General features: G+C 43.2%; 1 protein-coding gene across 1 annotated transcript; it reads right to left on the bottom strand.

Moving 5' to 3' along the window:
• Window positions 1-1769: 1769 nt before the first annotated feature.
• Window positions 1770-11490, bottom strand: B3GAT3 (beta-1,3-glucuronyltransferase 3). Its single transcript, XM_073658472.1, has 6 exons — window positions 11324-11490; window positions 10977-11096; window positions 9674-9797; window positions 6963-7293; window positions 4380-4670; window positions 1770-2627 (listed from the first exon to the last, which is right to left on the bottom strand). The coding sequence occupies exons 2-6, from the start codon at window positions 11056-11058 to the stop codon at window positions 2529-2531; spliced, it is 927 nt and encodes a 308-aa protein (XP_073514573.1). The 5' UTR covers window positions 11059-11096; window positions 11324-11490; the 3' UTR covers window positions 1770-2528.
• Between the last annotated feature and the right edge of the window lie 492 nt (window positions 11491-11982).

Here is an 11982-nt window from a genome sequence, read left to right as displayed (position 1 = left end):
TTTTTTCTTCCATGAATGGCACTTGTACCTATAATTGTCTAAGGGTCTTTTTTTTTTTCTTTTTCCCTTGGACCGAGCAAAATCATAGAGACATGTCAGATATTTCCCCGAATGTCAGATCAAAATCAGTAATATAAGTCTAGGGGTCTGTTAAAAAAAAGGAAAAAAAAAAAAATTGGACCGTACTTGGAAGTCATCTGTTTTTCACTGACTGATAGGAGAAGCTTGAGAAATTTGTTTTTCCTAATTGGCGAAAAAAAACAAAACTGATTAAAATCACTGTTGAAACTTGGTCTGTTTTTCTCGTACATAATAAAAAACAAAACTGGACAAGTTAATGAGGCCTTAAAGGAGTATTCTCATCTTCAAGATCCTATCCCAATATATAGCAGGTGTAATGATAATAATATTAGCAAATACCTCCAATTAGAAATGTAGTATAGTTCTTCTGATTCCCATGTGTAGGGCATTGCAGTAGCTTAGGTATCCATGGCTACCACCACTCATATAGTGATAGTTGCTAGTGGTCATAACCATGGATACCCAAGCTACTGCAATGCCCTGTACATGGGGTAAGCGACATTGATAACCTATGTTGCTTACCCCATGTGCAGGGCATTGCAGTAGCTTGGGTATCCATGGTTACGACCACTAGCAACTAACTGTCACTATATGAGTGATCGTAAACATGGACACCTAAGCTACTGCAATGCCCTACACATGGGGTAAGCGACATAGTGAATCAGAAGAACTATACTACATTTCTAATTGGAGGTATTTGCTAATATTATTATTATTACACCTACTACATATTGGGAAAGGATCTTGGAAATAGGAATACCCCATTAAGCTGAATTCACACATTAGTGAAAACAGTCCAAGTATGGACTGGAGATGTCTGGACCGGCTCCGGGTCTCCTGACCCAAACTCAGCTGTCTCATGGGCATAGTAGAGGAGGTTGAAATAGTATCAGGAGAGTTCAGACATCATGCTATGCACACAGTCGTCTGAATATGGACCGATTGAGGCTTGGAATGTATTTCCATATTATCGGGATGGAAAATCCACAGTAGAGTTCTGAAACGTGTCTGGGATGAATATACACATCTAACTCAAGATAACAGAAAAGGAAAATATAATGGCGGACAGGAGGGACCATGTGGTCTTCTTCTGTTGTCATCTTCTATATGCAATTTGATCTACCACTTTGGGTAAATCATGACAAAGTCCCGATGGACAGCCGGGGGATCATTCTGCGGAAATGATGGACCCGGGATTTTTATACGGCCGTCTGAACTCAAAAGTTTCCCAGGATTGATAAAAATGTAAAGAGCAGGGAATAGATTTAACAAAAAGAATAACTTATACTCTTCTCCAATAGATGTTTGCCCCAGTAGTGGCAGCGACCAAGTGATTTACATCATTTATGTGACTGCTGCAGTCAATCACTGATCACAGCAGCGTTGCTGCCCCCGTCCAGCACATGACCACTAAGACCAGTCAGTGAGTGACACCTAGAAGTAAGCAGAGACCAGCAGGGATAGGAGAGGCAATAATCTGTATTATTTTATAAATTAACCCATTTTCTGCCCTAATGTAAACTTGCATAGATTCTGCAAAACGCCTTACATACTGTATTGCCATCAATGTAGTTTTAGTTCATGGTCAGGCACACTCAATCACAGAGTACAGGCTGCTTCTATTTTATGACAGAAAAAAGGAAATTAAAAGGGTTAATCCCATGTACATGGATAGATATTGTCTGGTGTTTGTAAAAAAAAAAAAAAATACGACAACCACTTTTGCAATTTACTGCTCATTAAAATTTGCATCCGTTCTTGAGATATTAACACTTTTTTTTTGTTTACAAATTAGACTACAGTGGTGGTCGGTCTCCTAGGCAACGAGCTGTAAACAATAGAACAGAAAAGTGTTAATATCTCGAGAACGGCTGAGAATTTTAATAAGCAGAAAATAAAGAAATTGCTTGTATTTACGAGTACTATCAGACAATACCCAATTTGTGAAGATAGGAATAATCTCTTTAATTAGAAGTTGAATGTTAATGCTTGTAAGCGGGCACAATCCAAGCAAGGTGAAATGTCCATCCCACGCACCATGGCCTAAGAGCACATGGCCATATTGAGGCTTAGATCTATCTGCAGACGCTCTCTACCGTACCTCCGTATGTCTCCAATTTCACCAAGAGGCATAAAAAGTTTTTTTTTTTTTTGCCCTTTTGTATTCAGCAGGATCAGAATATAATGGTGAACGGCCAAACGGCATTTACCTAGACATTGTGACAGACGCCTGTCTCGTGCAGTAATTAGGATTAAAGTCTGCTTGTCTAGAGGATGAAGTGTAATGCAGAGATCCTAATAGGAAAGAGCCCGCAGTGTTTCTCACATGTGATATCTATATATACGATTACAGATGATCGATCACAAAAGGGTCCAGAAATAATCCATCTCGCCCATTACAGCGACTGCTGTGGATATGGTATAAAACAGTCCCGTCTGCACTCGCATTACACAAGGATTTTGGGGTCCGATCCTTTCCCCTGCTTCTCCAGTAAGTCTTCTTGCTTGAGTTTGGGTTTTTCAGTTCTAGTGTGCCAAACCCAGATCTGTAGGGACAAAAAGCATATGTCATACACGTGGCATCAGGAGTGACAGGTGGCCGGGGGTAATGTGCTTTATGTCAATATACCGCTCCTAATCTGCTGCCACACATGTACAGCACAGACATATTGCAATGTACACCGGTCAGGTATACCGGGCGCGTCATCCAAGCTCCGGAAGAGGGTCCTGGCGCGTCATCCAAGCTCCGGAAGAGGGTCCCGGCCCTAGACCGGGCGCCACATCCGAGTTCCGGCAGTAGGTCCAGGCACTGGAGTGGGCGCCACATGCGAGTTCCGGCAGTGGGTCCCGGCACTGGAGTGGGCGCCACATCCGAGCTCCGGAAGAGGGTCCCAGCCCTGGACCGGGCGCCACATCCGAGCTCCGGCAGTAGGTCCCGGCACTGGACCGGGTGCCACATCCGAGCTCCGGCAGTAGGTCCCGGCCCTGGACTGGGCGCCACATCTGAGCTCCGGAAGAGGGTCCCGGCCCTGGACCAGGCGCCACAGCCGAGCTCTGGCAGAAGGTCCTGGCACTGGACTGGGTGCCACAGCCGACCCCGATTCATCATTTGCAATTTAATGAATTTACTTTTATTTATTTTTTGTCCTGAGGTATTCGCTGAGGGTTATTTTGGGCCAGATTCTTCAAAATCTGTAAGACCCATAGACTTTCTATGAAGATCATACACCCCTCTGTAAGCCCCTTGGCTCCAGCGATCAGTGCTGTACTCTCCCGTTCTGCAGCTGCTCCTGATAACTGTGGATCTGCAGATGTTTCATTAGTTGAACACCTAGCGCAGCTTCGATTAGGGCGGCCTCACATCTCGTGGCCACGGTGTGGTACATGCTGCCGTTGTCCAAAAGTGCTGCAAAATCAGAGTGCTTCTGTCAAAAGTACAAAAAAACACCACCACAGCCACAAAGTGTGAATCCAGCCTTATAAAAGGGAGAAATTCCACCATGTGCATTCATTTGATGACCTTGAAGGACTCAACTTGAGATCTAGTGCTGGACTGGAAGTACTACGGTTTCAGGAAGAAAAGCGGCAGGGGCTTCATTTTTTGAAGGGATCAGGTCCCTTACACAGATGGTATATTGAATACATTTTTGATGCCTTATACTCTCTGACGCCGACATGCATGATCCAAGTATGGACCGCAATGTGAGAACTGGCCCCGAGTCTCATGGCCCGAAATAACAGCCTCATTTATGACCATAACAGGGAAGGAGACCCGCGGACAGTTTGTACTCGGACCGTGAATGTCGGATGTGTGAAATTGGCCTAAAGGTGCAGATTAATGTTCATGTCTGCCTAGTAGTTACTGTATAAATAAACAGTGTGCAGAAACTCTGCAACCCATGACTTCTATGGTAAAGGATTCGCCATTTTATCTGCCATTTTCAGCACAGAAGCAGAAGATAAAGTCAATTACTAATACAACGTTATTAGATCTTCATGAGTTCTATATTACTGCCTCCCTGTATAGTCCAATCTTCATCACGTCTGGTCCCAACATGACAAATGATGGCGGGGTATGTAACCAGACCTGTCCGCCAGTGGCCTCAGTGTTATTTGATGGACTCGGCTGATAGACGGATCCGGTCACATATCCCTCCATAAGCGCAGATCTTCTAATAACTTTATATCAGTAAGTGACAATGTGCATATTTGGAGAGAAGTGACCAAGTAAGACAATTTTTATCACCATTGGTTCCAACCATATCTGAAGCATAGCAATTGTAAGTGCACATACAAACCTTAGTGCAATTATCCGCTTTGGGCTCCAATTCCCCGACTGTCACCAGTGGTCCTAGAAGGCTGCTCTCCAAAAACCCTCTCTCTGCATTTGGGTCAAACTGTGCCTTTGGGTGATTCAGAACTAGTGCCAAAGACACCGCAAACCCAGCCATGTCTATGGGAAATGGTCTGTGCGTCTTCCAGGCTGTATGAAAGCCAATTACTTTGCCTCCAGTGACCAAAGGACCTTCATAACGGAGCCCCCCGACGAGGCCGACTGGCCAGACAGATACTTTTTGTGTGTTCCGCATCTATAGAAGAGAAAAGAAAATTCATGTAAAAAAAAAAAAGTCTGTAATAGAGATGAACGGGACTCCGGCCACTGATCACATCTGCAAAACAAGTAGGTTGGAAGGTGCAATGAGCAGCTCAGCCACACCAAGGCTACAACTAACGCCTGTGCTTGGTTTGAATAGTCATTGTGAATTGATGAACTTGCTTTAACTTGGGGCCATTGTAACAAGATTAAATTGATTTATCAACATTATTCATTTCACCTGCCAATGGCTGCAATATGATGCTGTAAACCTATATATAATACATGTATAATAGTTAAATTACCTACATACACACACACACACACACATTATATATATATAATTTATTACAGTGGGTACAGAAAGTATTCAGACCCTTTACATTTTTCACTCTTTGTTTCATTACAGCCATTTGGTAAATTCTAAAAAGTTTATTTTTTTTCTCTCATTAAAGTACAATCTGCACCCAATCTCTTGACTGAAAAAAAACAGAAATGTAGAAATTTTTGCAAATTTATTAAAAAAGAAAAACTGAAATATCACATGGTCATAAGTATTCAGACCCTTTGCTCAGTATTGAGTAGAAGCACCCTTTTGAGCTAGTACAGCCATGAGTCTTCTTGGGAATGATGCAATTTTTCACACCTGGATTTGGGGATCCTCTGCCCTTCTTCCTTGCAGATCCTCTCCAGTTCCATCAGGTTGGATGGTGAACGTTGGTGGACAGCCATTCTCAGGTCTCTCCAGAGGTGCTCAATTGGGTTTAGGTCAGGGCTCTGGCTGGGCCAGTCAAGAATGGTCACAGAGTTGTTCTGAAGCCACTCCTTTGTTATTTTAGCTGTGCGCTTAGGGTCATTGTCTTGTTGGAAGGTGAACCTTCGGCCAAGTCTGAGGTCCAGAGCACTCTGGAAGAGGTTTTCATCCAGGATATCTCTGTACTTGGCCGCATTCATATGTCCTTCAATTGCAACCAGTCGTCCAGTCCCTGCAGCTGAAACACCCCCATAGCATGATGCCACCACCACGTCTCACTGTTGGGATTGTATTGGGCAGGTGATGAGCAGTGCCTGGTTTTCTCCACACAAACCACTTAGAACTTTTGGTGACAATTCTATCTTTGTCTCATCAGACCAGAGAATCTTATTTCTCATAGTCTGGGAGTCCTTAATGTGTTTTTGAGCAAACTCTATGCAGGCTTTCATATGTCTTGCACTGAGGAGAGGCTTCCGTCGGGCCACTCTGCCATAAAGGCCGGACTGGTGCAGGGCTGCAGTGATAGTTGACTTTGTGGAACTTTCTCCCATCTCTCTACTGCATCTCTGGAGCTCAGCCACATTGATCTTGGGGTTCTTCTTTACCTCTCTTACCAAGGCTCTTCTACCACGATTGCTCAGTTTGGTTGGACGGCCATGTCTAGGAAGACTTCTGGTTGTCCCAAACTTCTTCCATTTAAGGATTATGGAGGCCACTGTGCTCTTAGGAACCTTGAGTAATGCAGAAATTCTTTTGTAACCTTGACCAGATCTGTGCCTTGCCACAATTCTGTCTCTGAGCTCCTTCGGCAGTTCCTTTGAGCTCATGATTCTCATTTGGCACTGACATGCACTGTGAGCTGTGAGGTCTTATATAGACAGGTGTGTGCTTTTCCAAATCAAGTCCTACCAGTTTAATTAAACACAGCTGGACTCCAATGAAGGAGTAGAACCATCTCAAGGAGGATCACAAGGAAATGGACAGCATGTGACAAATATGAGTGTCTGAGCAAAGGGTCTGAATACTTATGACCATGTGATATTTCAGTTTTTTTTTTATTAATAAATTTGCAAAAGTTTCTACATTTCTGTTTTTTTTCAGTCAAGATGGGGTGCAGAGTGTACTTTAATGAGAAAAAAATGAACTTTTTAGAATTTACCAAATGGCTGCAATGAAACAAAGAGTGAAAAATTTAAAGGGGTCTGAATACTTTCCGTACACACTGTATATATACAGTTGAAACCAGAAGTTTCCATACGCTATATAAAAAGACATCTGCGTGTTTTTCTCAAAATCTGACATATCAGGATAAACCTTTCCTATTTTAGGTCAACTAGGATTACTATAATCTTTAATATGATGGTAATCCTAAGTGACCTAAAACGCGAAAGGTTTATTCTGATTTCATGTCAGATATTGAGAAAAACATGCAGATGTGTCTTTTTATATAGTCTATGTGTGTCTATCTATCTATATAGGGATAGTGGTTTCCAACCTCCCAAACACTTTGAAAAGTTGTGGAGCACAACTCACCTCCTTGAAGATCTTAATACTGTATGTGTTGTCATCATCAGCAAAGTAGACGACCCCACGGTCCTTGGGTGATCTGTTCTCACGCAGCCAATGTAAAGCCTCGTTTCGCTGTTCCACACCACGTGGTTTCAACCAGTTGGGGTCAGAGTCCTTCAATTTCATTGCTGGTGGGGTCTGCACATGGAGGTGGGTGTACTGCAGCTCACTCTGGGCCAGCAGATCGGCCACTAAAGTAGTGCGCTCCGCCGAGTCTTCCACCACAATCCAGTGAAGAGCGGGGACGAGAAGTAATGTTTGGGACAGGCGAGTAAGTTCAGCCCGCTGATGAGGTCTGACCAGGACAAATAAAGATGGTAACTGTTATTCTGTATCCGGTGCTGTGCAAATGTCAATTTATGTTCATTTTATGTTCATTGTCTACACTGGTGTGATGGCAGACTAACATGGGAATAAAACTTATGAAAACTGCACTGATGTCCCATTTTAAGAGCACCTCTCTATGTCCCGGAAGTGCCAGTTCTGCAGTCAACAAGAGACTACGTAATCCTCCTACTTATGTCAGAACGTGAAGAAGGACACTGCGAGTTTGGCTCCGTTCAATAGCAAAGTCAACCATCTCCATTAACACGACTCATGCAGAGTCACAGAAGGAGGCTGGCTTATCTAATAACTGGAGCCAGAAAGCCAGCCCCTTCATCACATGCCGACAAATGTAGGAGAACGTTTTCTACCTTGAAATTATATAAAAAAATGAGGCAGACAGGGATCTAGACAAAAGTGCAAGTGATTTCCAGGAATAGGTCCATAGACTTGTCCAGGTGGCAATATAACAATCTAAGCTTTGCTCAATCACTGTTGCAACTGGTCGGTCTTTGTTCACAAGACTATAGAGGTGACGTGACGACTATAGTATGTGTTTACTGCAGTCACACCGCTGAGCCCTGCGCTTGTCTGCCTAATTTTTTTTTTTTTTTTTTTTACAATGGGCAAGTATATGAACATAAAAAAAACGTATTATTGGAAAACCTTTTCAAAGTATATTAGAAAATAGAAAATAAATATTTACTAAGCATCTTATCTCTCTAAATGGAACTTTTCGAGTCAGTGCTTTGTACATTTTTCTGTAAAAATGAAGGAAGCACAAAGATGCGAGATAGATAGAGATATATATATATATATATTTTTTTTTTATGATCTCACTCAAGTGTTTTTATGCAAAAATCAGTTTTAATGCTGCCAGAGACGCGAGTCTGAACACTTCTGCAGACTGACAGCTTTTTTATATGAGTTTGTACACAGGAAGAGCAATTCAATCAATCAATTTGAATGGTGGGACAAAAGATTTAAGAGAACTAACAAACCCAAAGATTGAAGAGCCACAGTAATAAACCTTGGACAGAACATGGAAAGCCAACCATTGTGCCACCATATAATTAGTTTAATCCCTTCATGACAGCGCATGTCGTGTCTCCCCCTTTCAGCGCCGGAGTCCGTGCCTTTCCGGGCACATGGCAGCTGATCTGTACAGCTGTCATTTACCCCTAACAGCCGAGGGTGGAATCGCGATCCTCTCGCAGCTGTTAACATGTTAAATGCCGCTGTCAAACTCTTGACAGCGGCATTTAACATGATTGTGGCAGAAGCACGTCACTTATTAGGCCCATCAGTGATCCCATCACATGATCACGGGTCGCCGATGGGTTGGCATGAAAACCCCTGTGGTTGCCATAGCTGAGCTTCTACGAGCGCCGGCCAGCGGTCGGCAATTATAGCAGATGAGAACTTTTATCACATATAGCAGGGCTAAAGCCCTGATACGTGTTGCACAGGCGATCGGGAGATTGCAGCTTCTAGTCTCCTGGAGTCTATTGAAGCAAGAAAAAGTAGAAAAAAATATGTTTTAAAAAATATTGAAACAAAATATAAAAAGTTTAAAAATCACCCACCTTTCGCCCCATTGAAAATAAAACTATTGCCGCATTCAGAATCGCCCGATCTATGAATATGAATTAATCTGATCAGTAAATGGCGTAACAAGAAAAAAAAAATCTAAACACCAGTATTACGTTTTTTGGTTGCCGCAACATTGCAATAAAATGCAATAACGGGCGATGAAAATATCGTATCTACAACAGAATGGTATCAATAAAAACGTCACCTTGGAGCGCAAAAATAATCCCTCACCCGGGCCCAGATCCCGAAAAATGGAGACACTACGGGTCTCGGAAAATGGCGCTTTTTGTTAAAAAAAAACAAACTTTGGATTTTTTTTTCACCACTTAAATAAAAAAGAACCTATACATGTTTGGTATCTACAAACTCGTAATGACCTGGAGAATCATAATGGCATGTCAGTTTTATCATTTAGTGAACATGGTAAAAAAAAAAAAACTAATTGTGGAATTGCACTATTTTTGCCATTTCACCGCACTTGTAATTTCCCCCCCCCCCCGTTTTCCAGTACACGATATGCTAAAACCAATGATATCGTTCAAAAGTACAACTTGTCCCGCAAAACACGAGCCCTCACATGGCCATATTGACTGAAAAATAAATAAGTTCTCTCTGGGAAGAAGGGGAGCAAAAAAACAAAAACGCAAAAGGGCTGCTGCGTGAGGGGGTTAAAGTGCAATGATATGGGGGAAAAAACCCTCTACACCAGGTCTGTACTCAGTTCTCCAAGTCATATACTGCAAATTTAAACAACTTACCTTGCATGTGTTGGGGTTACGACATATATTACAGGTATGTTTTCCCCACCACGATGGTGCGGGGTTTCCCTCCTGTGAATATTATTGCCAGGGTTTATCTGATGTGTACAGTCACATTGCTGACCTGCAAACAGTCACAGTACAAAGGACCAGATGTGAATGCAACACACTTGACATATCAAAAAGACTAATTGCACAACGCAATCTCAGCCATAAAAGAAAACAATAGGACAGGTCGTCAATCTGAGATCAGTGGGGTCTGACAATCGGCACATCGATCAGCGACCAGATAAAAAGCAGAGAATGGAGAGAAGAACAGAAGCTCCGTACATCGTTTAGTGGCCGCTGCTGGTACTGCAGGCTATCTCCCAATCTACAATGGCAGCTGCAGGACCAGATATCAGCAGATCAATACGGCTGCCAGGTATAAGACCCAGACAATATTGTATAGATGACCTATCCTAAAGATAAATCAGCAATATGCTGTCCCATACAGACCCTTTATAGGAAATCTGTCACCAGGTTTTTGCTACCTGAGAGCAACATAATGTAGGGAAAAGAACCCTGATTCCAGCTATGTATCACTTAGTTTACTTGATGCAGAGGTTGTGATACAATAAGTATTTTAGATGTAGCAAAGCTCAGAAAGCTGCCCCACACCCACATCCCTTATTAGAAGCTTTCTGTGTACATTGTATATTGACAGTACACTGCTTATCAGGGCTGGGGGCAGCAGTGATAATCTGCTGATAAAACAATGTATAGAAACAACAGCACACAGGGGCTGAGACACCGTGTGTCACTTATTAGGTTACCTCATGGTGCCCTCAGAATACATAGCAAAAACCTGCAGACAGATTCCCTTTAAGGAGGGTTTTCCGGTTTCAGAAACTGCTTGTTCTCCATCGTTTTAAACAAACTATGCTTTACTCACCCTCCCTGGGTCCAGCACTGACTCTCCCCCACTGCTTCTAGTATCTGTTATTGCCTGCAGCGCCGACGTCACATCAACAGCACTGCAACCAATCAGTAAGCGGCTGAGATCAACGACTAGCTACGGCGCTGTTGACATGATAAAACTCAGCACTAGAACTAGGGAGAGTGAGTAAAGCATATTTTTATTTATTTTTTTTCGAACTGCATCAGGAGGACAGGGTTTTTTTTGGACTGGAAAGCCCCTCTAAGTGATCTGTGACCATATTACACTTTCTAGTTCCTGCAAAACTAGGGCTGATTGCCTGCGGGGAGATGATTCGTAGTTCTGCGGCTTCGAGTATAAAATGTAGGTCAGGATATTACGCACCGAGCTGCAGTAACGCGTACAGGAGACCAGTGCTGGACACCACGAAATACACCAGAAAGATGTTCCTCAGCTTCAGCCTCATGGTAAAACAGAGTCAGATGGGAGGTCAGACAGGAACATCTGCAGGGAAAACCAGAGAAAACAGTAGTCAGCCATAAGGTCTAATATTATCATGGGGTATAAGAGGCACTACAACTCCCAGAAGACATTCCCAGCTATGCAATGAGATGAGTAAATGCCATACATGATCCTAGCAAAATGGCATGCTGGGACTTGTAGTTTACACTGCAGCCACTGCTGTATAATAGGGAGAACACAGAATATACTATAAACAGCTCCTTACTCACATTATTCGGGCTGCCATCAAAGCCAGAGCAGCACACGGAGAGCAGAGCTGTCACCCAGCGCCATCACTGCCCACCACTGAGCGCTGGCAGGCAGGTACCGGAGCAATGAATAGAGGAGACGGCGCCGCTTGATGACGTCACCGCTCTGCCAGGGAGCGCCACGTGGTACGGATGTTGTGCGGGGAATACGGGTCACGTGACCAGGGGACGTGTGGCAGGAAGAAAGGGGACAACTCCTGTCCTGTAGGGGAAGGAAGAAAGGAAAGGGGGGATGTGTTGGCCACAGTTAAAAATATCAGGACAGATATCGATTTACAGGTGTCCTCTTTGCAGGTTCATATGGGTGGAAACTGGAATGGCAGAAAAAGGGTTAAGGAAGTCAGAGAAAAGTTAAAAAATAAATAAATAATGGAAGCATGCTCTGAAGAAAAAGGGGGATGTTTATTTAAAAAAATAAGATGGCGGCGAGCCTTGCACCTCTGTGCCATAAAAGTGACACCGACAAAGCCAGTGTCTCAGATCGCACCGCAATGTATCCGAAGTGAAACGAGAAGAAACTTCTAGACATAAAAATGCTCCCACCGTTTAGTGTCTACAGCTCCTAAGCAGAGCAGTGTGTCTCCTTGGTGATAGACTGCAAGAAAAACACTGTGTTAGGA

This window comes from Phyllobates terribilis, unplaced genomic scaffold (genome assembly GCF_046119375.1).
Source record: "Phyllobates terribilis strain yellow unplaced genomic scaffold, ASM4611937v1 Scaffold_13__5_contigs__length_258822181, whole genome shotgun sequence".
Taxonomy (NCBI): Eukaryota; Metazoa; Chordata; class Amphibia; order Anura; family Dendrobatidae; genus Phyllobates; species Phyllobates terribilis.
Note: the sequence above shows the minus strand (reverse complement) of the source record. Positions and strands in the feature narration are given on the sequence as shown.